General features: G+C 38.5%; 1 protein-coding gene and 2 long non-coding RNA genes across 4 annotated transcripts; 2 read left to right on the forward strand and 1 right to left on the reverse strand.

Moving 5' to 3' along the window:
- Nucleotides 1–4168: 4168 nt before the first annotated feature.
- Nucleotides 4169–7182, forward strand: LOC122965543. 2 transcript variants are annotated; one of them, XR_006398248.1, is made up of 3 exons: nt 4169–4488; nt 5798–5873; nt 6947–7182. It is a non-coding gene; the product is annotated as an uncharacterized LOC122965543 (long non-coding RNA). The 2 variants fall into 2 exon arrangements; XR_006398247.1 differs by lacking the exon at nt 4169–4488 and adding an exon at nt 5118–5494.
- Nucleotides 7183–14949: 7767 nt separating this feature from the next.
- LOC123000011 (5-hydroxytryptamine receptor 1B-like) lies at nt 14950–17878 on the reverse strand. Its single transcript, XM_044377441.1, has one exon. It carries the CDS (start codon nt 17479–17481, stop codon nt 16333–16335), a length of 1149 nt encoding a protein of 382 aa, XP_044233376.1. The 5' UTR covers nt 17482–17878; the 3' UTR covers nt 14950–16332.
- A 3431-nt stretch (nt 17879–21309) lies between these two features.
- On the forward strand, nt 21310–22353 carry LOC122965779. Its single transcript, XR_006398298.1, has 3 exons — nt 21310–21549; nt 21683–21785; nt 22076–22353. It is a non-coding gene; the product is annotated as an uncharacterized LOC122965779 (long non-coding RNA).
- The last annotated feature ends 4656 nt before the right edge of the window (nt 22354–27009 follow it).

Genomic DNA, 27009 nt, shown 5'->3' on the forward strand with positions numbered 1-27009 from the left:
TTTCCTGTCTTGTCCTGAATCTGAATTATTATTTTAATCATTGCTGTGCTCGCCCGCTGTCACCTTTTTAAGTAATGTCCTACAATGAGAGGAACTATTACAGCAATTTATTACGCTGGCACTGCTGCTCAGTTGTTCTTTTTATACTTCTCTTCACACCTGTGACATCTCTGTAATTGTCATAAATATACAGCACACGAGGAACAGGGCAGGTTTAGAGACACTGTGACCTTCAGGGAGGTTTTTGCTGCCAACAAGCTGCCAAGCTGCCAACATTTTCATGTTGGAGGTAGAGTTGGGAAATGAATGCATAATCCCCCAAAATCTGTGTATGCAGTGATATTGATGCCTGCAGGAATGTGGTTGTTTGGCTGCTCAAGAACCTTTAGTTAGAACAAAGAGAGACTAGAACAAGTTATATCACTAATGTTGGTTTGCTTTTACTGTAGTTTGTTTTCTCTTTAGTTCTGGGACTATTTTCTTCCTTTTTTCCTTCAGTCATTCTTTCATCCTTTCATCCTTTTGTCCTTTGTTTCTTTATTTTCTTACTTTTTCCTTTTGGTACCTGATTCCTTGCTTCTTTTCCTTCTTCTTTCCTGCTGTACTGTTCTTTGTTTTTCATCTTTTTGCCCTCTTGTTTCTGCCCTTTTTTCCTTCTGCCATTCATTAGTTCATCCTTCCTTCTTCTTTCTCTTTGTCCTTCTTTGTTTTCTTCTCTTCTTGCTTTTTTCCTTTCAGCATTGCTTGTTTCTTTCTTTCCCTGCTTCTTTTCCTCCTTCTTTTGTCGTCTTATTTCTTCCTTTTTCTTTTTTAATGTCATTTCTGACTGGACTAGCCCTGTAACCCTGAATGTCTGTCCGTTACTGAGTCACTAGGTACATCTCAAGTCTCTTATTTGATCTTTCCTCGCTCCTCAATCCCCGCTTAAACTGTGAGTCGTTCTGGTCCGCCATTTTGAAGGCCGTTTCAAAGTACGTATTTACTTAGGAGCAAGTATCGTGGAGTGAAGAAGGCTCTCTGAGGAGCCATGAGCAAGAATACACCATGGATGTATAAAGAAAACTGGATACAGTGTTCATTCCACAGTTGCTCAGTGGGACATAAAGCCAAAAAAGCCACTTCCAGCTGTGAAGAAATGACCCGGATGAAAACATACTGCACATGCTCCATGGGCCCTATGCACCCAGAGAGCATGCTCACTAGAGACTTCTGCCAGCTGACAGCCAACTTCCTGTTTAGCCCTTCATCTAATTTGAATGGGTATAAAACAATTCAATCGCACAGCTCTTCTGGACTTTCGAAATGTGAATGGACCGCATGGATCAAATTCTGACAGTGAAATGAGTCATTTTTCAGGGGTTGTGACGCTCCAAAAAATGTATCCACTGTTTTACAGCTGCTCCTTTTCCCATGATTGTGTGCGGGGAAAATGGTTTTTCGGCCCCTCGGACACAGACGTTGTAAATCTATGGTTTGGCCGCTATGTCAAATTGGCTTCAGAGCCCAGATTCACCATCTGGGTAAAAATCTGTTAATTGGTCTGAAGAACAAAAGAACCATAAACAACTTTCTTCATTTATTAGAAAGTTTTTTTTTTCTTTTCATGATTTTCATGATTCTTTTATTTCCCCCATTAACTTCTATTATGGATGAAATAAAAGTAAGGGAGAGTCTGTCTCTCAGCAAGAGACACATTTTAAACACATTTATATTTTACATCATTTATCGTCATTCCCATTCGGACGTCGGTTTTGATATGAGTTACCTAATTTCCATTTTCCCTAATGAATCATTTCCAGTGTTCAAAAGACACCCTAATCATATTTTGAGCTATTAAATACTCAATTCACAATCAGAATATCAATAAATACAGATGCAAATAATTAATAATATAAACTCATTCTGTCAGTAGAAATGGTTCCTGTGCCTCTGAGCAGGACATAGAGCACAGTATAAATACAGAAATCAGGTTTTTATTCATCTGCAGGTGTTTGTCAAACAGATAACAGGCTGCAGAGAGAAAACAGCTGCTGGCAGTGATAACTGTGTACCTTTATTAGTATTTGCACAGTGCACAGTGTGCAGACAAAAACCATCAAAAATCTCTACAGCTGGTAAAGCCGACTGATAGTTGATACAACTGTGATCATCAGAAATGGACGGTGCTTCACGTGACACCTCAGAGGAAAGTACGTCTCATTTCTGTAAGGGAGGGCCGAACTTTTGCAAGTGCAGTTAGGGTTAGGGTTAAGGTTAGGGTTAGCGTACAAATCTCATGAGAGTTTCACAAATCATCCCTCCAGCCTATCCAATCTAGCACCAACCTTTCTCTAAAAACATGTTTCCTTGGCTCCTCTCTCCTCATATGGTTTCCTTGAGTCTCTCCTTGCATCCTTGGTGGGAGGGACTAAGATGCAAGGAAAGGATGCAAGTGACAGAAATGTGAAAAATACATTTTCCCAGTTTTAATCCTGTGTCCCTGTCATAATTGTTAATTTATCTCTTGTTATATGCCAAACATATGTCAAAAATCAGTATCAGGGTATTTTTACATCAACATCCCTGTCATTTCTCTTCCTGTAAAATGGTTTGTGGGCCGCAGTAGCTAAAAGAACAATATGGAGATAGGGAGAGATTTGTGTTTGGATATGAGTGAACTCTAATTCATTCATCTCTCTCTCCTCCTTCTCCTGATTTAACAACAGGCGAGGAGATGTGTGTGGAGCCAACAGTCCTCTGCAGCTCCGTATCACGTTCTAACTCTAACCCTGCCCACTTTTTAGCAGTCCAATCAAATGGAAGGATTTTATTTAAATCCCTCTTGTAACTGTACACCGCTCATATATTCTGTTTCACTGGGAAATACGTCACAGTACAGAAGCTAAAGACACTTTAACTTCCATTTCATGGGGACTTTAAGAGACTTGAGATGTACCCACTGAGTCACTGACTGAGTGACGAAGTTACGCCATTGGTCGGACAGCCCAGTGTTGGAGTTTCCCCATTGGCTGCTGCTCTTTCAAAAAAAAATTTCAGCCCAAACAGTTTTCTATTATATCATCAAGGGGCATTAACAGTACTTCCACAGTCATGTCGACAGGCACTCAGCCTGCCAGTGCACTCATAAACAGGGTGCTGTAGGACTGTTAATATGTCACTTTAATAAGTTTTAATATTTTTTCAGACCAGAAAGTAACCATTTAGTTCCCGATATGTGGTCAGTTTATCCAAATCATGTGACATTTATGTGAGAACAGAGGATGTGTGTGTGATGGCAAATAAAATAAAAGCAATATAACAAATACATTTATGAATGCAAACTTTACACACATGAAACACACAGTATTGGGGTCATTTACACATAGCATTAATACTATTTTTCAGGTTGTGTGTAAGTGAGATAATATTTAAAACATATAAAAAATAGCCTTAGTCTTAACTCAACCCTTCTTACAACCCTATAGTCTCCACCCAAAGTCTGGTGCAATGTAATTTAAGTATGTTTTTTCTTATGTGTACAGCACCTTGAGTTAAAACTACTGTATGAGAGGTGCTGTACAAATAAATAAACTTACATAAAAACAAACATTTAAAAATGCTGCTGAACGTAATCAGGCGACGTACACATTTAAAGCCTTCTAGCATTTCATACACGATCCAGCCATATACGAGGTTGTGACCTAGTCTTGTTTCTTTCTCTGTCCTTTTCTTTTTCTCTTCCCTTCCTTTGTTTCTTTTGTTCTTCCTTGCTTCTTTTCCTTCTTCTTTTCTACTGTCATTTCTCCATTTTTCTTGTTTTTCTCCCTCTGCCCCCCTTTTCTGTCCTTTTTTCTTCCTTCTTGTCTCATTTTTCTTGTCTTTCCTTTTTCATTCCCCTTTTTTTCCTCCTTACTTTTTCCTTTCATTACCACTTGTTTCATTCATTTCAAGCTTCTCATCCCCCTTTCTTCCTCTGTCTTCATTTTTTCTTCTTTTTGTCATTCTGCCCTCTTTTCTGTATGTTTGACCCTCCTCATTTCCTTTCATCCTATCTTTCTTTTTCTCTTTGTCATTGTTTCGTTTCTTACTTTCTCCTTTTGATACCACTCGTTTTTTCTTACTTCTTTTCCTCCATTCCTGCTGTCATTCTTAATTTTTCTTCTTTTGTCCTGCACTCTTTTCTGTTCTTTTATCCTCTTCATTTCCTTTCATCCTTCCTACTTCTTTATTTCCTTCCTTTTCCTTCCTTAACATGTCTCAAAGCATGAAAATATAACTAACAACCTGCTTTTACTCAAGTAAAAAATGTGAATACATATGGGAATTTAATGGGGGGATGTTTCCTTTCCATTTGAATACCGCTTCCACCTCAGTCCATGTTCATTACGGACACGTTTGAATCTTCAGGCATGCAGAAATGATTTCACACTCGCAGCAGCTCATCAGGATTCTCGTGTAAATAGGAATGATGCTCAGCACACTGTCGGAGGAGGATACTCTACGCTCAGGGTAAATTATTTATCATGGTAGTGTTTTTATCACCAGTTCATCGCATAACAAAACTCATGCAAAATTCAAGGAGGAGGGCATATGTTAGCGGTGATGAGGGCACGCTGACAGATGCAGGCAGTTTGGAGGAGCTGAGTGCACACACACACATACACCCACCCACTCAGGAACACACACACACACACACACACACACACTCCTCTCCGTCCAGGCCGTCCGTGTGTGAATTCATTTTCATTTTTTCTTTGTTGTTTTTTAATGTCGTGTTTTAGTTGTTTCCTTTGTTGTACTTCGATGCTCGTGTTGAAAAGATTCTGTTCGGATTCTTTTTGTGTGTTTTTGTTTGTTTGGGAGTGGGATGTTTCACAGAGACTTTGGGAGCTTTACCTCGCCTACACACTTCATCACATATTTATTTATTTTCGTCCTCTTCTTCCCTGTGTTTATTGTCATTCAGCTTTTATCCATCTATCGCCTCTCAATATCTATGGAAACCCTGGTGTTTTTATTTACATATTCTGATTTCTTTGGAGGGCAGGTAAGAGTGATGCAGTTCAAACACAAGTAGCAGTTGTGGAAGTTTCTTCCAGATGATAGTTTTTTTCTTATGGAAGCAGGGAAATGCTAGAAAAGTGCTAGAAACTTGCTGTGTGAGGATTTGCTTGACGTACATTTTGGAGACTGTCCACCCCAAGAAAAACAACAGGATCAGTCATTACAGCAAGTAACGGTTTCTGAAGGCATAGACGTGGAGTTCACGGACCAACAACATATTGCTAATGTCCACAAACATCTGCGCGGACAACCTTGTCTCATAGAAATTACTGTGGCAGGTGGCACAGAGTAATAAAGGAGAGGTGCACCGATTAGTGAGGTTTAGCAGATATAGGGCTACCTGCAGGAGGAACACAGGTTTGCAACTGTTGGTTCAGTCCAGTGTAGAGAGGTAGGCACACGCCTCAATCCATGCTGGCGTGCAGGAAAGATGAGCGTGCAGGAACAACTGGTAGGCCTAAGGCTGTTTTCTGTGTATAGTGTTTTATACTGTCAGGTTTTATGTATTTCAGACCTGCTTCCCTGCTGGGCTGAAGGAGCCTGGTAGTCTGTGCCAGGTATTTTAAAGTTTAGTCATGTAATTTTTAACATTTAATTAGTATGTATTTTAATTATATTTATGAAATTAAGTGTTTTTAAGATTATTAATATTTGTTTCCCTTGAGAACATCAGCAGTCCATTAGCTACTCTTGCTGTGGGTCTATTTACATTGTTTGCTTGTTTGTTTTTTGGGGGGTTTCTTTTTCTGTCTAGTCCGCCCTCGCAAGTGAGCTGGTAGCGACTTCAGTGATGCATACGAAACCTGGTACAAGTGCCTTGTTCCATGACGGTAAAGCACACGCTCTCATGTAATACTGCTTAATTGATCAGTCTCAAATTAATTGTAAGTTGTCATCAAAAACAGTGACCTCTGCTGTGCTCAAAGGAAACCACAACGATTTCTTTTCTGCCAAGTCCGTTCCACTAGAGGCCACTTAATTCTACACATTGCACCTTTAAAACTTTGCGTGCTTTAGTCAAAACAAAAGAAGTAAGCTTCTTGGTTCGAGACCACCTCAAAACCGAAACCAAAGTCCGCTTCCCGTTTGAACCGACAAAGCGGGTGTTTTTAATGAGACGTCAGGACATTTGCAGCCGTTCTGGCGAGAAAACTGGCTTTTTTTAGTGAGACATCGGCCGTTTTTATTTATTTATTTATTTTTAAACCTAACCAGACCTTAACCACAGCATTGTCACACCATAAAACATCATTATTCAACAGGTAGAATTGTTAATATGCTACGTTTGTAGAAATGTAGAAAAATTCACATGTTGAAACGCATATATTCAACGTTTCTGTGGTTTGCAGAAACGTTCAATGCCAACGTTTTCTTCTGGCGACTGGGTTGCTATAAGAAGTGTTTATTTAGTGAAAGCTCACTAAGGAATGTCCTTCAAATTTACGACAGGGGTCTGGTGATAAGCTGAACCCAAAAGGGGAGTTTCCTGTCCATGTTTAATTTAGCATTGTTTTAGTCTTTTCTCCGGTTTGAATGACCCCAAAGATCATTTACGCTTTTAATTCAGGTGATAATTTTTGCTTTGTTAACCATAGTCTTTTAGGAAGATCTGGTTAACCTCTTTTCTTTCAAAACCCCCACTTGGGAGGGTTGGAAAAGTCTGTTCATCTCAATGGGTCCCTGAAATATGAAAACAAGTCTGTCTTCCTCTCTCAGGAATAAAAAAAAACATTAGTTAAAAAGGAAAAAAAAAAAAACAAATCAAAACAAACAAGCTGTCCTCCTACACCTGCGTTCCCTTGACATTCAATTGTTAATTCACAATTGCTGTAATTAACTGCGAGTGAGTTAAAGAGCTGCTTCATGCACTGATTTTTAAAATGGAAGCTTTTTATATTTCCAGTGAGTGAAGGACGTGATGAAGAGAGAGGAGAGACGTGGACTCGCAAATTTATCTGCAATTTGCGAGTGACAATCATTTGTGAAACATGAAGCTCGCCCTCATTTGCAATCTGCATGTAAGCTCTGCTCGCAAATCACTTTTGTAAACAAACCCCTTTGTTGTATGTAATGCAGGCATGTCCTCATTTCCTGTCTGTTCTCTATTGTCACATGTTTTAAGACATACAAATAATGTGCTTGGACTAATAATTTGTGTTTGATGTGTTTTTTACAATTACCTCATTATAATCCTTATAATGGCGTCTCCTTCTCTCTCCTTGAAAAATCCAAAATCTCTGCTTATGTTAATATATATCATTTCGAAAGTTTTCCTTCCACACTTGTGTAAGTTGCATACTGGACTACAATTGGTTTCCAACTAGTTGTGATGTCACAAATCATGCTCATAGGTTTACTTGAAACTTTCCTCCTATAGCAGATGAACGTGAAAACAAACATCATTCTGCACAGAGAAGAAGAGAACAACATCCGACTGAAGGGACAAGAAGAAAAAGTGGTGGATGACTTTAAGAAATGAAGAAAAAGAATAATTTTTAGTATGAGAAGTCCTAAAAATAATCACAAACACCTCCAGCAGCTCCATGACTACTAAGCCAACTTCATCTGCAGAACAAAACTGTGTGATACAGTTAAAAGTGGACCTTGTGTTGAGATTGCTTTGTCAAAAAGAGTTTTATGCTTCAATAATAGACATTATTTGATATAGATTTTTTTTTGCAGCGTGTACATGAAAACAATAGAGGAAAAAGAAAAAAAGAGACGTTTTTACAATCCCCTCAATCAGTTTCGTTCAGTCAGGGATTGTTCCGTCACACTCACTGTCAAGGCCAAAACACCAGAGAGCAAAAACATGAAACATGTGATCCCATCAAGATGTAGAAATCTGTTGCAGCTGTGCAGACAATGAGCTGTGAAAAAGGTAAAGCAGAGAGATGGAGGATGTTTTTCGGGATAAGAGGACATTTTCTGCTTCAGGGTTGACATTTCTACTGTGAAATGAAGCTGATTTATATGTGGAAACTCCAACAGGAGTTAAAATCAGTTTCTTATTCATTCTATGCAGAGCAGACTGGAAAGTGACGTGTTATGATATGCGAGTCATAGATTTGTGTTTCCAGGTTTCCTTTAAAAATCATCTATTTTCTGTACAGAAATAACAAATGAAGCATCTCGCTTTAAATTAAACAGGTACAGCGACATCACCTCTCTGCCTTCATCTATGTTTCAGTCAATGTGTTTATTTGGCTTCTGCACAACACATCCTCATAATTATACAACAGTATACATCTAAAATTCAGCCAGCAAACAACCTATAGTTATGTTTACGCCATCTAGCGGATGTAGTAATGCACTCCACTCCATACTTCGTACTCCATACTCTGTAATTTGCTGATTTCCAAAACCGTTACAAAACACTGTTAAAAAATATTGCCAGATGTTTTATGATGTGATAACTCTGTGGTTAAGGTCTGGTTAGGTTTAGGCACAGATCATGGTTTGGGTTAAAATGATCACTTGAAACATAGTTCATACCTCCTTAAATTTATGCAACCTTCGTCATCATGGCAACAGTAAACACCACAACATTGTGTTTTTTAAAAAAAAAATGTCCCGACTCGTGGTTGGAAGCATGACACATGCAGTAAGAACCAGGAAGCGAACAGCGGTCTCCTGCAGCAAAGTCCGCTAGCCATCCACCCAACCCGCCTCTTCCTCACAATAAGGCAAAATCATCTTATCAAGTCACCTTATATTGACGTCATCAGCTGCTAGATGGCATAAATGTAACTATAAGATGTTTTTGCCAGCCTGAATTTTAGATCTATACTGTCGTTTTTCTTGTGAGGACGGGCTGCTTCTGCAGCATGACACATTAGCAGCCGAGCCTGTGTTGCCATGGTTTAGCAAAGCATCAAACCATGGAAACAGTAATCAGGGGGCCACAGTGCGCTGATTGATTTCAAAAAGAGACAATAATATTAATTATTGACAAAAGGAAGGAATGACATCAGAGCAGCGTTTGCTGTTAAGAAGAGAATAGGATCCTTTAAATCTTCACAATCAAGAGGACAGTCAGAGCTGCTCAGTTTAAACGGACTTTGGTTGCAAATTATATATGATATCTACTGTTTGTAAAAAGTGATGTGCTCACTGCTCACCAGCGGCATGATGTTTTGGTCAACGAAATGTGGCTGAAACTGTGAGCATTGAGAGAAAGCTCTGGAGAGGGATAATGATAGAAGTTGATGTAAGATCAGAAAACGCTTCTATGTGTCGTTCTCGATTGCATCGACCGCTGACATATTTTGTCATTTAATTTAATTTGTTATGAACATAACAAAATGTTTGCAAAGTTCAGAAACCTAACTGCTGTTCATGGTATAATTGGTCACGTTACCTCTTAAACCTTCTTTGTATGGAAAGGATATATTATGCAATACTGATTATGGTCTGAGAATAAAGTGGGATCATCTACCCCCCCCCCACTTATGTATGGTAATGAAGTGGACAAAATATTAGGAACACCATTCAATAGAGACATTCTACTTGTTATCTTTTGTTATCTCTCTTTTGTTATCTCTTTCTTATTTAGAAACTCAAAGTTTTGGAAAAAAGGTGTTTTTTAGTCAATATACTGACTGTTGTTTTGTCACTCATCCAGTATGAACACTACATACTTAAGGGGGACATATTCTGCGCATTTCCAGGTCTACATTTATATTCTAGGGCTCTACTGGAATATGTTTGCATGATTTACCATTTAAAACTCCTTATTTATCTTGAACTGGCCTTTTATGCATCCCCCTCAGTTCAGCCTCTGTCTGAAACAGGCTGTTTTAGCTCCTGTCTCTCCCACTCTGGTCTGATTGGATTCCTCCAGTTTCGGAAGCTATAAGTATAAGTATAGTATTAGGATTTAATTTCTTTTCCTTATTCTTTACTCCACATGGAAACTTTTAAAATACATCCCTGCATGTTGGAGCTCTAACAGATCTGAAATATGAGAGTGGACAACATGAACGACCCAAGCAACAAAGGTGCGAACATTCAGATGTCATCACGAGGAGGAAGTAGAGATAACTTGGCAAATGAAGTAGGGATGCACAATATTATCGGCACGTCATCGATATCGGCAGATAAAAGCTCTAAAATGAAATATCGACATCAGCGAATTCTGCCGATTATGGGAGGCTGATATGTCGCCTTCCCCTCCGCCACCTGACTGTGCTTCCCTCGATGGACTGTGTCACCCGACGGTCCCGCCGGTGCTTCCTCCGCGGGCTCCACTTCACGCTAACATTAGCTGGGAGGCTAGCTGGCTGTGCTTCCCTCCGGTCATGCTGCGGCTAACCCTCCACTAGCCTCACAGCTAACGTTAGCCCCGGCTCTCCATGTGTATCCAACCGGAGCACCGAGCACCGAGGTTTGTTATTCAGGTTAAAGTGGGAAGAAGCAGCAGATCTGACGGGTAGCTGAGTGAAGTGGAGCCTGCGGAGGAAGCACCGGGACCGTCAGGGTGACACAGTCCGTGGAGGAGTTTCTATGTTCGGCTGCACAGACAGGAAACACTTCGGCTGACAGGATGTACCACTCTGTTAAGGAAAAAAACCCTTCTTTTTGGTTTATATCAACAGTTGGCAACCAGCGTATTAGGTGCATTACCGCCACCTTCTGCTCCGGAGTGATGGACTAGAGATTAAATCCTACACATTAATCCTATCTGTCTAATAAACTCAAAGAAAACTCTACTGCTCCACCCACTTGGCAGGTTCATTAAAGTTTTAATGCTGAGCTCCTGAATCCAGTCTTCCTAAATTCTTCCTTCATATATTGTCTTCCTTGATCATATTTAGTACAATCTATGCTTGCTCACATAATAATCTCCTCAGCCAGCTGGAAAAAAATACGTGCGTATATCGGTATCGGTATCGGCAATCGGCCACGATGAGTTGGAAATATTGGCATATCGGATATCGGCAAAAAATCCAATATCGTGCATCCCTAAAATTAAACATTCAGAGCAGGTTGAAGTCCTGGCCTTTGATTTGCAGGGAGTATTTCTACATGTTCACCTCAAGTTTTGGAGCTTTGACCATGTTTAACATGTTAGCAGTATAAAAATAACAGAAAATCCTAAAAAGTATAATACGTCCCCTTTAAAACCATTTTAGAATTAGTGTGTGGTGTGGAATTGGGGCACAGGATGATTTGATTATTTTTGCAGTACAATTTTGTTCAATTTTAACACACTCCACTTCACACAAGGTCCAAAATGCAAAAATAAGAAAAACCAACAATCTGCAACACAATAGACAATCACTGCGAAGTGAAGCCACCCTCATTATACTGTATGTACGCTGTGCTGTGCACATTAATATAAAATATAATCCCCTTGATGGAGAGGGAAACCAAATTTCATGCATGTGTTTCATTAGGAATTCATAACTGGCATTTTCCTCGTGGTTGGATTTTTTCCCCTGCTGATTAATTAAGTTACAAACCATTAATGCCATCACACAGGATATCCATCAGCTTACATGTGTGAAATGTTTCATCATCACCAGGCAAAGCAAATACCACGACAGATTCTGACAGCGATAAAAGAAATGTCAACACTTCTTGTGTTATGAATCTTTACAGTACAACACTTGTGCCTCCCAATCACATTAAAAACAGATGTTTAATTAGAAGAATGAGAACATGTGGGCAAACTATCATAACCTCATGATGCCATAGACCTTTTTATTGATATTTTTTTCAGTTTTCACAACAGCAGCAGTGCTTTTTTGTGCTCCAAATGGGTTGGATTTCATCCTCCAGAGCAGAGCAGTTACAGTGCATCGCTTTATGCGTGCAGAAGCGTTGTACAGCAGAAGCTAACCCAGATGAAATGCAACTTCCATTGGACTGACAGAGCGACCAGATGAGTTTCACACTGAGCTGATCAATACTGTACACAAAGAGGTTATTCATCACAGAGCTGGAGCAGAGCGTGATGGTTACATCCACACCGTAATCTGGCTCAAACGTCCAAGATGGCTGCCGAAAAAGACATTTACATGACATTTACCATTCCGGCAGTAATCTTTGATGCAGTGAGAGAAATTACCATCAAACACCAGGACTTCCTGTCATGTATGATTCTCTTTTCTCTTTTCTTTTTTTTCTATTTTACAGAGACTCTGGTGCCAACAAACTGTCTGCAGCCAATCTGTGTGAAACTTTCTGCATTTTTCAGGGACAATTAGCTGACTCATAGTCGGTTTTTCCTCTTAAATGTTGTGAACAGATGTATGTTCTCTCTCTTTTTTTTTTTTTTTTTTTAAGTTCAAGAGATCTGTGTTAAAGATACAGTTATGGGAAATAAGCTCTTTTGCATTCCTGCTGAGTTTAATGAAGAGGAAGATCAATACCACTCAATCAGTGTGCAGAACACGTGCACATCTTTCATGTTTTTAACAAAAAATGTAGATACTTTCTGTTTCTCTTTATTTCATGAAGAAAGAGTGCACCATTTCGAGCACAGATTAGCTCTTCTTCAGGTACAGATCGATCACTGCAATCTGGGCTTGAAACTGAAATTGCGCTCTTTCTAAATGTAATAAAGAAGAATATTTGATCTCACAGTGTTGCAAGTCTTTGAAAAACAGCAAGATCAATACAACTGTCATGTCTGTATGCTAAACATGAAGCTAGAGTCAGGAGGCAATTAGCTTAGGTTAGCATAAAGACTGGTAACAGGGGGAAACAGCTAGCTTGGCTCTGTTTTTTATTTTGTTTTGTTTTTTTTAAATACACCAACCAACCCCTCTAAAACTCACTAATTAACACATATCTTGTTTGTTTGATTTGTAAAAAGAGAAATGGAAAAATGAAATGGAGTTTTATGGTGTAAATGTTTGCAGTGGATTCACCAAGAAATACTTCAAGCACATATGAAGGGGGACCCAAAAATTACTAGTTATCAGATTTGCAGCTACACACTTAAAATCACAGGGTTAAAATTTCACCCAGCTTTGGTCAGTATTGGGTTAATGTTACCCGGAAAGCCACTCAAGACAAAGCATTGTTTTGAGCTAGTTTTAGTGTTCTTTTTTATTTTACTGTTGGGTTATTTACCCAAACTAAAGCTTGTTATAATCTACTCTTTTTAAACTTACATGTCACGGTTTCTTATTGATTGTTAATAATTTCATACGCACATTGTTTTGTACAAGAAACAAGACATTTGTGACGGTTTTAAGCTCAACCTTGTTGTGTGTAACACTGGGTCAAAGTAACAGATTGCTAAAGTTAACCCAATATTGTGTTGGTGCTACACTGAGTGATGTTTAATGTGTAGTGTATGCCTGCAGCTTGGTGAAACTAAAATTGGGACTTAAAGGGTTAAGATTCGTCACTATGGAAGAAATCCAGGACAAATTGAAGGAGGCTCTGGACACGGTTACTATAGGAAGTGTCGTAATATCTCAAAGAGAGTACTTTGAGGGGGATAAGAAAGGTACTAAAAGATTTATGGGTCCCTCTTTGTTTATGGATTAAACATGCAAAAAGAGTATTTCAAAGTCCATTGACAGAAAAATAGTGCTGGTAGTGTGCTTCATGTATAGATTAAACAATCAGGACATAATGTGTTAATTAGTACATTTCAGAGGTTCTGGTTGGTGTATTTAGACCTTTTTTTGACAGAGCCAGGCTAATTTTTTCCAATCTTTATGCTAAGCTAAGCTAATCGCTCCACTTCTGTACTTACTTCATCAATGATATTTATATCCATCTTCTCACTCTCAGCAAGAAAGCAAAAACTCATTCATCCAAAGTATTCCTCTGAATCCACAGGACAGGGTTCCTACACGTTTTTGAGATCACATTTTGAGATTTCCTAAATTATTGCATGACATGTGACATGCTATAGCCAGGGTTTCCTCCAAAACATCCTTGTCCTCCCCAAGAAACCTTTACTAGCTAGCCTTTCATGATGATCTTACAGGTGCAGTGTGTAGAATTTAGTGACATCTAGTGGCAGAAGTGAAATATAATATTCATAAGTATGTTTTAATTAGTGTATAATCACCTGAAAATAAGAATTGTTGTGTTATCATTACCTTAGAATGAGCCCTTTATATCTACATAGGGAGCGGGTCCTCTATCACGGAGCCCGCCATGTTGTACCGCCATGTTTCTACAGTAGCCCAGAACAGACAAACCAAACAAGGGCCTTTCACATTTTTCACAATTTTTACAGCCACTGTAGATTCTCCTACACACTTGGAGGGGGAGGGGAGGGGTATTCAGTTTGTTGCAATCTGCAAACTCACCACTAGATGCCACTAAATCCTACATACTGCACCTTAAATTAGACCTTCAACAATTAGTTGATTTTTCATATTTTGATAATTGAATAGTTTTGAGTCATTTTTTAAGAAAAAACTGCCAAAATTCTCTTGTTCCAGCCTCTTAAATGTGAATATTTACTGGTTTGTTTAGTATTCTGTGATAGTAAACTGAATATCTTTGGGTTGTGGACTGTTTATTGGGACAAAACAATATATTTTAGGTTGCATCTTGGGCTTTTGGTAACAGTGATCGACATGTTTTGCAATTGTCTGCTATTTTATAAACCAAACAACTAATCAATTAATCAAGAAAATAATTGACAGATTAATCATTAATGGAAATAATCATTAGTTGCAGCCCTAGACTTATTTTTTCATTCTCTACAATGCCAAGATTATAATTCTAATAGAGAAACACTATCCCTTTATGTTAATTTATTTTTGGCCATAAAACTGTCAAATTTAAGAATTTTGACGCTTAAAATAAGCAGAATCTGCCTTAAAGAGTCACCATGTGTAATTTGTGTACTATAACTATAAATGTAAAGCTCTTATAAGGTTGTAAAAAAAAAATACAAATGAAGACGCGTCTTCATATGCTCTCAATAGTAGCTATGACTCTGCACATGTTTGACACAATTACCATCAGCAATACTTTGTTTTTCTTACAGTTTTTGTATCTTTTTTCTGTCAAGCTGTGAGCAAACAGATTAGGTTTTTCCAATTGGATTTCTTTTTTTTCAGGTGTTTTCTTTTAAGGGATCAGCAACAGTGCAGCTTGACATTTAACATAGGTTTGTTGAGGGGAAAAGGGTGATTTTGATCAGAATACCATGACATTTTCCAGCGTTTAAAAAACTATTTATCACCTTCCACAACTTTTTGCAGGTGTGGTAGACATAAATGCCAAATAACATGAGTTTTCAGGTTTATAGAGACTGTAGGAACCCTGGAATATCAGCCCTGTGTGTCTAGATTGAGTGTAGATCTTTAGCCTGATATGAAATGGTACATCAAAGCTAATATTAACAATTAAGAATGTATCATCAACAAGAGGTCTGGTAGATAGAATCGGTTTTACAATACTGGCTCTTCATTCTGTCACTTATTTTACAGTACGATACTCATTCATCTGAGCAAAAATCCTCTTCAGCAAATCAAGATAAAAATCACACTGATGCATACAGATTCATACATTTACACTCAGTTTGGAGCCTTGTTTAAAGTGAACATCAAAGAAAAAAAAAGAAAAAAACATACACTGGCCACAAGAATGAACCAAATTTGTATCTTTTCTGCAAACTAAAATCATGCTTTTATCTCTATCTGGGCCAGGCACGTCTGAGAAACAAAACTAAACTTGTAGGCACCAGTATTTCCCCTTATTGAGTCAGGAAAATGAAACACAAATGTAATTTTTTGCCCTTGGGGCTCATGGTAGCTTAGTCCTAAGCTGTTTGTGCTTACAAGCCAACTGACGTTGACTGTCAAACTCATATGGCAAAGTGAGTCTGTAGGCCACAGTCCAGTGCAGCACATACAGGCGGGGCCCCTGCATCTGGGGCTATGGGCTTTCTCCAAGTCATTATTATAAGACTATTGACTGCAAACCAGGCACAGTGCTTCCACATCATCATCATCATCATCATCACACCCTCCGAGATTTCTCTTCTGCACTGACAACAGCAGGCTATATCTCTCTAAAAATTCCAATGATTAAGAAATGGCTGTCATTCATTACACAGAGCCACGAGAATACAATGCAGACTGGATGGCAGGTCAATACATTTTCCACAGTCCTCTGTATCATCTATCAGCTCAAAGCTCATTCTGGAGCCACATTATCATAAACAATCTGGATATTGGCGTTGTAGCCCTCAGGGGAAACCTGGGGAGTGAAATATTTGTGGTGGGTTTGATTCAATTCTGGCATTATACAGATGACTAGAGATGGGATTTAATGGGGGTAATTGTGGCTGGTAATAATCGTTTATGCCCTGCAACATTTAAACCGTAGTAGTTTGTGGAAAGCCTGTTTGAAGTCCTCGTTGGACATGGTGTAAATGATGGGGTTGATTAAGGAGTTGAGGTAACCCAGCCAGGTGAAAATGTCAAATAACTCCGGGTGGAAGCAGGACTCGCAGACAGGCACTAGAAGAGTGTAAATGAAAAACGGGAGCCAGCATATGATGTAGGCTCCGAGGATTATTCCCAGAGTTTTGGTCGCCTTCCTCTCTCTGGCGGCGGAGATCCGCTTCTTCTCCAGCAGCGCGTCGGACACAGTGACTTTCACTTGGCTCAAGTTCGCGGACGAGGTAGTGTCACAGGAGGAGGTGTCGTTCGTCCCGTAGTTCAGGGAGGTTGTGGACGCCACCGAGCCGGGGGAGTTGGTGACCAGGTGCGCCGAGGTGAGTCTTTTCCCCGTCTTGTGAGACTGCTTCAGGATGCGCTTTCGGGCTTCCACGTAAATCCTCCCGTACAGGGCGATGAGAAGCAGCGTGGGGATGTAGAAAGCGCCGAAGGTGGAGTAGATAGTGTAGAAAATGTGATCCGTGTTCACGTTGCAGGTCGTCACCTCCTCTGCCTTCACCTGGCGCCAGAAGAAAGGCGGCAGGGAGATGGAGATGGCGATTACCCAGGCGGTGGCGATCATCCCGGCTGCGCGCCCCGGCGTGCGCTTCTTGGAGTACTCCACCGCGTCCGTAATGGCCCAGTAGCGGTCCAGCGCAATTACGCACAGGTGGAGGATGGACGCGGTGCAACACGTTATATCCGAGCTCAGCCAGATATCGCACACCACCTGCCCTAATGTCCACGTTTGGCTCACAGTATACAGCGCGCTGATGGGCATCACCAAAATGGACACCAGCAGATCCGTGACAGCCAGAGAGGCGATCAGAAAGTTTGCCGGGGTGTGTAATTTTCGGGATTGGTAAATAGTGGCGATGACAAACGCGTTTGAGAGCGTCGTGGCGAAAGTTATGAGGGATAAAGTCACAGCTAGACCCGCCTGGAAAGCCAAGTTAGTGTCATTCGCCTCCGCTTTCGACGTGAAATTGACATGGGTGTCGTTGGTGGAGATGTTCAACAGCTCTCCATAGATGACAGGCGTTGGTTTGACCTGACTGGCATTCTCCATCCCTCCACCTTCCCTCGTCAGATCCCCCTGTCATTGAGCTCAAAGGAAAGCCTGGAGATCACTCTGAAATCAGTCAAATATTCATCCATGACGCGCGTTTCTCCTCTTTTTTTTAAACCCAAAATAAAAGCGGCTCCATATCCAACAGCAGTTATCCAGCAGTCAGACGACAGGTGTTTCCATGAAGACACATTTTTGCCTCCTCTTCTTCATCTTATTTACTTCATCCGCATTAAAAAAAAACTGTTTAATCAACTTAAATATCCATTAAAAAGAAATAAAATTGCGCGCAAAGCGACCTCTCCATCATCCAACAAAGATTTTCAGTGTCACTGTTATCATCTTCCAAATCATTTCACAATCCAATGTTACAGTAAAAGATGATTTAATGTCTAAATTGTCAGTTTTTAATCCGCTCTTAGTGTATGTGTGTCTCTCCTCACAAGTTCAGAGCTGCTGAAGTCTGACTCCTGGTTTTATACTCTCTCTCTCTCTCTCTCTCTCTCTCTCTTTCTCTCTCTCTCTCTCTCTCTCTCTCTCTCTCTCCTCCCTTCTATACTCTCTCTCCCTTTCTCTGTCTCAGATGATAAGGGGACTCTTGATTTTTATAATTTTTAAAACAATTTTCCACCTTTTTCAATGCTGCTCTCTGTTCAAGCCCAACACATTCTGGATTATATATATACATATATATATATATATATATATATATATATAGATATAGATAGATAGATAGATAGATATAGATATAGATATAGATAGATAGATAGATAGATAGATAGATAGATAGATAGATAGATAGATAGATTTGTGTGTGCGTGTTTGAGTGAAACTTAAATCTATAATATTAAACATTTTTAGGATCTTTTAAATTTATTTTTTATGAATTTGGGTCCAAATATGTGCTGATGTTTTACAGTGTAGAAATAAACGTGTCACTGCTCTCTGGTGGACAAACTATGAAATGGAAAAAAATTGAGTTTTAAGTTCATTCTTGACCATCAGTTGGGAAAACCAGCTCAGGTCCATTATAGTAGCTGTTCCCGAGCTTTCATTCAGATCATGTGATCTTCATAAGCAGATGGAGTTTGTCCAGATGTCATGGAAGTTTGCACTTTAAGGACTTTGCATCCATGTTGGCTTGATTGAAAACTTAAACTGTTATCAAAATGGTTCTGTCCAGCGAGATTATTTTAATAATAACAGTTTATTGAAAGTTTAGACATACAAACACAACGTATTTGACCCATCCCACTTGGGATGCAAGACACCACTATTTCACAAAACACACAGCCTCCAGTATTTCATATACAAAGCATGTGGATAAAGGAAAAGAAGAGAAACACAAAGAAAATAAAAACAAAACAAAAATCCCAAATGAACTGTTCACTTAAAGAACTGTTACATATCTAGAGATTATCTTGATAAAGGGCTTTTTTCCTCTTCTCCCAGGTTTTCTCCAGATAACTGGCTAATTTGTATGTTTCATATGTGAACAGCCAACTCAGTCTTTATGCATCATCCATATTTACAAAATCAATATCTATTTTTTATCTTACCAAACAAAGCATTGCACAGTTCACAATAAAAAGGACAGTAGAAAACAAAATGGAACTCATTTTCTATATCATTTAGGCAGCACATTAGACAGATCCGCTTTTCTTCTTCTAGATTAACATACTGTCCAGTTTAAACAGTCAGAGGTAAAATACCAAATCTCAGCTGGGCAAATAGAGATCTTTGCTTTCTAGACAAAATTTTTACAACATAATTGTCCATACTATATTCACTTTTTATCATCGTAAAGATACACAGTTTCAGTTTAGTCCATATATCGTCAGCCCACTGCCCTTTATTCTGGGCAGATTCTCTAAACAAACAAATGTTGATCTTTTCATTATTAAAAAAAGCCTCACCAAACCAGAGTTGCAGAACAATGTGCACACATCCTTAAACCAAGAACCAATCACCTGTTTATTCCAGATAAATATTTGTCTCGTCAACCTGCTCTCCTCCATATCAAGTAACAGATTCCATAACTGAGCTGCACATATCTTCCAATGAGCATCTCATCTCATCGTCTGCATACAGAAGAATACTTATCATTTCCCCTTCCACACATTAGCCCACAATTTAAAGATTTAATTTATTTGGCCAAATCATTTATATAAGTTGCAAACATTGTGGGGGACAAAGGATCAACTTGTTTCACCTCTGATGAGGTTGGGGAGCAGTTTGTGTGACTCATTCAGTCTTACACACACTATGGGCTCATTGTAGAGAGCTTTTAAAGCCCTTTTTCCATTGACCCCACACTTAATAAGTCTATAAGCTAAAAGGTCCCTATTGATCATATCAAAAGCCTTCTGAAAGTCAATAAAACATGCATATGATGACTTGTTTTCACTAATTCCATTTGTTATAAATGTAGACAATACAAAGATATGACTTACGAAACCCATCTTGCCCCTCCATGAGGAGCCTTTCTTTCTCTAAATACAACATGAGCCTCTCATTAAGTACAGTGGAATAAAGCTTGTCTACTGTGCTCATTAGGCTGATCCCTCTGTAATTTAATGGTACCCTCAGGTCCTCACTTTAGGATTTTGGTATTGGATTTATAATAGATTTGAGCCACATACAGTAGATGGTATTTTAACAGATTCAAAACATGTTTTAAATAGTTTCCACAAAATATCAAATAATTTGGGTGATTTTAATATCTCATTTGGTTTTGCTTTATTGATAGCATTTGAACTTCATTATGAGTAAGACCCTTATTAAAGTCCTCATTTACACATTATTCTTCTTTTAATATTTGTCTCTCTATTACATTTTTCCTCATACATATATGTCTTAATAATTCTTATCATCAAAATTTGAAGTCTTGCTGGAGAGGAGACCTTTAAAGTCTCTCTCCTACCTATTAATTTCCTCAGACAACCCAATCACAGGACTGCCATCATGCCCCGTCTCTTGGGATTTGATGTTAAAATTTTTCTTAAAGTTTAACACCTGTCCTCTTTGAAAACATCTTTTATAGAATCTGTGTCTTTTATCAAACCTGCACTGACACTTCAAGGCTTCTAAGAATTTCTCCCTTCCCACATAATTACTTGAACAATTCAGAAACTTTTTTCAGCGTTATGCATAGACCATAGCCATAATCCTTTTAACTCCTTGTTCCAATAAGGTTTCTTATAAAATAACTTCCATTTAGGATTATGGTTGTCTCCGGCTTTATTATCGCCTTCTATTTCTTCTTCATCAGAAGAACTGATCTTCAATCAGTTTGCAAAAGCTACCATACCAGTTATCTAGATTTTCTTGCTCTCTAAAACAAAATTGTAAATCATTCTTCAATTTCAAAAAAGTTGATTGTTGTAAACCAGAAGATAAGAAGTTAGCTGGTAAAGTCCTGCTGACTATCTTTTTTGTGGGGGAAACTAGGTGAATCTCCTGAGGAGCTGCATAATAATGAACCTCAGTCTTTATTTAAAAAAAAATGAACAGCAGTAAAGAATGATCTGGAATTCTACATCTTTCTCTTAGATCCATACAGTTTGCAAATTTAATGAATTGATTTGGGGGTAATACTTCTAAGGAGTCACAAGTTTGTAAGCAGTCATATGGAACAAGTATATAACCACAATATCAACATCAATATCAACCGCAGCTTTACCCTCGTCAGATACAGATGTATAATTGTTATTCAAAGGGCATACGCTTCACATAACTTTGATTCTTTTAAAAATTTAATCATTGATTCCCCATGCTTGTTTACAGAATCATCCAAGCAGGCTCTGGGGAGCATCTCATCCACTTCTTTTAAATAATCATCAAAAGCACTTATCCTGCTGTTCAAATCTCCACAGACGAAAATTGCCTCAATTCCTGAACATAAATAAATTGGACTCAAAATATGATTAAAGAAGACTGAGGCATCCTTTCCCCATACTGATGTTTCAGGTAGCCGGTGAAAACAACAAACCTATATCCTGATTTTACACGATGCGCCCATTCCCTGCTACAACAAAGTCTTTCCCCAAAGGCATCTCCTTTAAGATGGTGAGAATGTTAAAATCCAATAGTCTCTCCGATGTGATTTTTCCAAGCAAGTATACACCTTGTTATATCGATCACCATCCTTATGTTTCTGCTTCTTTCTCAATAACGCAACTTTATCTTGGACTTTGGCCAGCTGGATCCTGACCGGGCCTGGTCCACAATCTCTTGGCTTCAGCCTCTCCACTGCAGCCAAGTTCTACATGGGGTTACATTGCAGCCCCTCCAACAACAGCCCTGTATGTATATTTAACAGTTATGGATGATATGTATACATGTTATTGCACATTTTATATTTTAAACTTATATAAATATTTATAATTTGTAGGTACTTTGAGTATTATAGCGTTACAGGGTTATTACCCATTATCAATCATAATGAATCAATATCAACATATCTGTGAAAATACCACATATCTACATATCAAAAATATATCAACATCTCCAAAAATTTACTACAAATCTCTCTCTAACTTCCCTTAAACTTTCCTTCCTCTTTCTCTCTTTTTCTCTCTGTCTTTTCTCTCAGAAAGCATCTTAATATCTCTCTCTCTGTCTGAAGTACTTTCAAACAGGTCCACTGCAGGGTCATAATGCCCGAGGGATTTGTCCACAGAGAGGCTAACAGGCTAACTGGGTCCATTATTTTGGACACAGATTGATGAATGAAGTCTTTTGAGTGGAGCAGCTTCAGCACCACAGACAGCTCCCTGACCTGCAGAGTTGAAGAGCCTGCAGCTCTGAAACTCAAGCTTTTAATGTTTTTATTATCTGATGACAGAGAAATAAAGTGGAACCAGAACTCCAGAGTTATGTTCAAAATCACACTAACATTTGCAAGGATAGGAAATTAGGAAAAATCCAGCCCTTACTGAACAATATGTCGTTGTTTATTTATTATTTTCCTGAAGTCCTTCACCCACTCAGTAGATCTCCTTCAGGGTCACAGGGGTTTGGAAACCTTTCCCAGCATTCCTTTTGTTTTTTTCTCAATGCAAATTAACAGTCTGAAGTGTAAATATTTGTCATTAAGGATGCTGTGATGCATCAGGCAGATGCGTCTATTTTGAAAGCAATTGAACCTGAAGGCTGATGAGCATTGAAAGCATGTTGGTGAACTCAATAAATACTAGTGCTGCTTCAAGTCATGGTGTGTTAAGTTGACATAAATTAAAGTCTCCTCAAGTCAGACAAGAGCAGTAACATCTGTAGTGACATCAGAGTCAAGTAGAGAGATATATATAATCACCTAAAATGTAAAGGTGAGTCTATGATTGGCTGTGCGAATGATTGTGTTGGTGGTTTCAGGCTGGCAGTTTTTTCACCAGGTGAAATTAAGTCAAGTCACGTTAAAACATTTTTATTTGTTTAGCCCAAATCAAAAATTACAAATTTACCTCAAGGGGCTTTACAATCTGTACGGCATACAACATCCTCTATACTTAGACCCCCGATAAGAATAAGAAAAACTCCCCAAAAAACACCTTTAATGGAGAAAAACATCAGCAATAGATGTTGAAATAGACATAGAATTAGACCAAGATGGCAAAATTACAGAATGGAAAAACAGGATGACAAAATAATAGATAAACTGATAACATATATGAAGAATAACTAATGACTGACTCGTGTTGAGGCGAAGAGCAGAAGGGAACAGGAAATAGCACCGGGAGGGTTGTCAACATAAACTGCTGGAGCTAGTATGGCTAAGGGCTAGCTACATCACTCCAAAAAGTTGTAAATTACACATGTATTATCAAACATTTTACTGTTATTAACGTCTCTCACTGTTCTTCACTCACTGCAGTCAAACAGCATTGCTTCTTCCCTGCTGCTTGTATTATTCTGCCTCGCAGTTATAAACCCAGAATATAAATAAACAGTATTTTCTGAATGAGAGGTCAATCACACCCCCTCTCTAAAACTGGCTGGACTTTGACGCATGATTTCATGTCTTAAAATTCAATCAGAGTGAACTCTGTACAGAACAAAAAAGGGTCCATTCTCGCCCGTCTTACACACTGAAATGAATGGGAAGCAAAATTTGGCCTAACTGCACCACAACAGTTAAGCGAAAAAAGCGTACAACATCACCTCTGCCGAATCTCACTTGTCACCGTGGACTTGTCAATGCTCACAGGTTTCAGAGCCAGCTTGCTTGATAGCAAACATTTTGTAAATCAGCAACCTGAACTTTCTCCAACAATTTACATAACGTTGTGCCAAACAGCACCTTGTTTTGTCTGTATCTGTAATCCTAGAGGCAAGGGACATAGAAAAGTGAGATCTCAGAAAGTACAATAATAATCTTCTCTCTCACAGACCTTTATCCACTAAACTTACTGGCCCATCACTGCATTACTTTTGTGGTCAGTTTTTCAGCAAATCACAGCATTGCCGTTAAATTTTCATGACATTGTCAACTTTTGTCATGTCACTGGTCAGTCCTGCAGCACCTGAAATCCCACAATGCCTTGTGCAGAAATTTTCTCTTGTTACATAGAGAATAAATAGGATAAATTTTGCATAGTGTCGTGCTGTGCTCAGTGGGTCTTTACTATGAGACTGGCCTCCTCCAGCTCCTGCAGTAGTAGTTTTATTTATCCATTTCCCTATGCTTAAAGCAACAAAATGCAACTTATGGTAAGTTACTTCAATTTGAGCATTAAGAAGCATTTAAATAGGATATACATTAAAATTTACTGTACTTTGGAGCATATTTCATATTAATATTTTAGGAAGACCTACATACCATAGCTTTAAGACAGGAGTGTAGGTAAGAAATGTGTATTTTTGGTTTGCTTTTTTGTTTGATTAGGTATTTAATTTGGTTGGTTTGCTTTAGTTTTGTTATTTTACTGTTAGCCCACACTGAAATCAAAATGTCCCCCCAAAAAGTTCTGAGTAATAAAAACTTTGGGGGCTGAAAGCTGTTGGTGCTGGTGGTTCTTAGGAGCTGAAAAGTGGGGAGTCTTATTTTTATGCTGCAGCTAAACAGCTTTTCAAAAATACATATTGAAGTAGTTTTTCAGAAGAGATTTAAAAGCACTTACATAGCTAAATAACCTGAGATCGTCCTGCAAGTTATTCCAAAGCATTGACTGCAATAAGTTGTCACCCCTGGTAGTAAGTTATGATGAAACTACAGCCAGTAAAACTGCTACCAAGGACCTCTGGTTACAAACAGGTGTTAAGAGCTCACTATTATATGGCGATGCAAGACTATGGATGGCTTTATAAGTTAACTAAACTAAGCTAAAAGTAAGTAGTTAGTGGAGGGCAGCTAAAACAGGAGTGATGTGTTCATGTTCATCTGGATTTGGTTTACAGCACCTGCATTGGCGCACTGCAGTGGTAAATGGTGTGTGCTGATTTGGCTGAGACCAGAATTTAATGTGTAACAGTAATGGAGACAAAACTCTGGCATTTACAAGCTTTGCTACAATATGTCATCTTGTGAAAGGAGTGACCTAATGTTTCACTATTCTTTAGGCAAAACAAAACATAAATCATGAAACAACAAAAAAATAACAGTTAACTCAGGATTGAAGAGTAGCTGCACTTGATTAAACTTTGCATAAGTTTCGTAGTAACTGAATTCAAATTTCAACTTATTACTTTTGAGACAAAGGTACTTGAAAAATCAGATTTCTCTTCTTTAACCAACCACTATTCATTTTCAGAGTCTGTACTTGCATCAAGAATAATCATATTTCATACATAAATCATTTATCACCCTCACAGTTTCCACATTCCACATCATGTCCGTACTGTGCAGCTCTAGCGGACATTGTATCGATCATGAGCACAGAGCCGAGTCACAAAGTTTCCCATTTTCCAGTCCAGCTTGTGCTGACCTTCAGCTGTATGCCCGCAGGCTCCGTAGTGACTGAGGGAATCATATCACGGACACTCGGCTGAAATGAGGTTCTCTGCGAGAGGGTCGTGATCCGGGAGGACCTCTGTTTCCAGCTGCTGCTCTTCCAAATGAAGAGGAGCTGCTCGGGTTGTTTCTGCAGAGACCTTGAGATATTTGTTTCTCAGAAGATATTTCTCTTGACAGACACTTTGCTGCAGTCGATCTTCATTCAATGTCAAGTTTATAGTTTGTAGAGGTGTACACTCTCACAGTACTCAGGATGCATATAAAACTGAACACAAAATCTGAATTTTTATCTAGGAAATCCTATTTGAAAATAAAAAAAATATATTAGATGCTGTGTAGTAGAAGAATTGAACAACTGCAGGTGTACAGATACCAAACCGTGGAGAGTTTAATTATTACATCATATTATTAACATCAGTCTTTAACTTTGCCCCCCCTAAAAACAGCAGTGGAAAAGTATTCAGACCATTAAAAGTAAAAGTATTAATACTACAGGTTAAATATACTCCATTACAATTAAATAAGTTTATTCTATTTTAAATTTTTTTGTTGGATTTTCAACAGACAAAGCAATTTGGTTCAACAAGTACAATATGCAAAGTGTCTGTAGTGGGTCAAGTAAAAGTACTGAAGTATTATCAGCAAAATGTAGTATGTCTAGTATTATGCAAGACACTGGCTTCCTTGATGGTGCATATACAGCATATACTGCAAATCTTACAAAGAAACTTCTTCTCAACTTCTCAGAGCTCCTTCCAGGAGTGTTGAAAAAAGTTGATTTAACTGACTGGTTCTTTTCACTTAAAGGAAAACTCCACAGATTTTCCACCTCAGCGTCTGTTTCCAGATGTGTAAAAAGTAGTATAAAGCCTTTTGTGTCTCCAGAGGGAGCTGTGTGAAATCTGATATATTGCTACTGACACATCCAAAAGAGCAGTCGGTGGTTGATTAACATTGCTGATAATGTAGGCGCCAGGTCTTGACAAGGAAGAAAAATGTGACTAATAAAAAAGAAAATATCTCTGGTTCTGCTACATCAATTTTGATCCTTTTTTAAAAAACAAACCGTCCATCATGAGTCCAGAAATGTTGTCGGAGCGCAATGCTAAATCTGTGGCGTAGTCTTTTTTTAAAAAAGTAGGTTTTTAATAGAGCTGCAAAGATTAGTAGCTTAATCACTTAGTTGATCAACAAATATCATTTTGAGTCATTTTTAAAGAAAAAAATGTCCAAATTCTCTGATACCAACTTCCTAAATGCGAATATAATCTAGTGTATTTTGTCTTCTATGACAGTAAACTGAATATCTTTGAGTTATGGTCTGTTGATCGGGACAAAACAAGATATTTAAGGACGTCATATTTGGCTTTGGGAAACAGTGATGGACATTTTTCACAATTTTTTGACATTTTATAGACCAAATGACTAATGGAGAAAATAATCCACAGATTAACTGATAATGAAAATATTTTTTATATGAAAAATCTGTCACAACCTGGCTCATGGCTGGACAAAGGAGGGGAGACAACACGTGAGTTATAACGAAAAAAAGATTTATTGTAAATAACTAAAAGATA

This window comes from Thunnus albacares, chromosome 16 (assembly GCF_914725855.1).
Source record: "Thunnus albacares chromosome 16, fThuAlb1.1, whole genome shotgun sequence".
NCBI lineage: Eukaryota > Metazoa > Chordata > Actinopteri > Scombriformes > Scombridae > Thunnus > Thunnus albacares.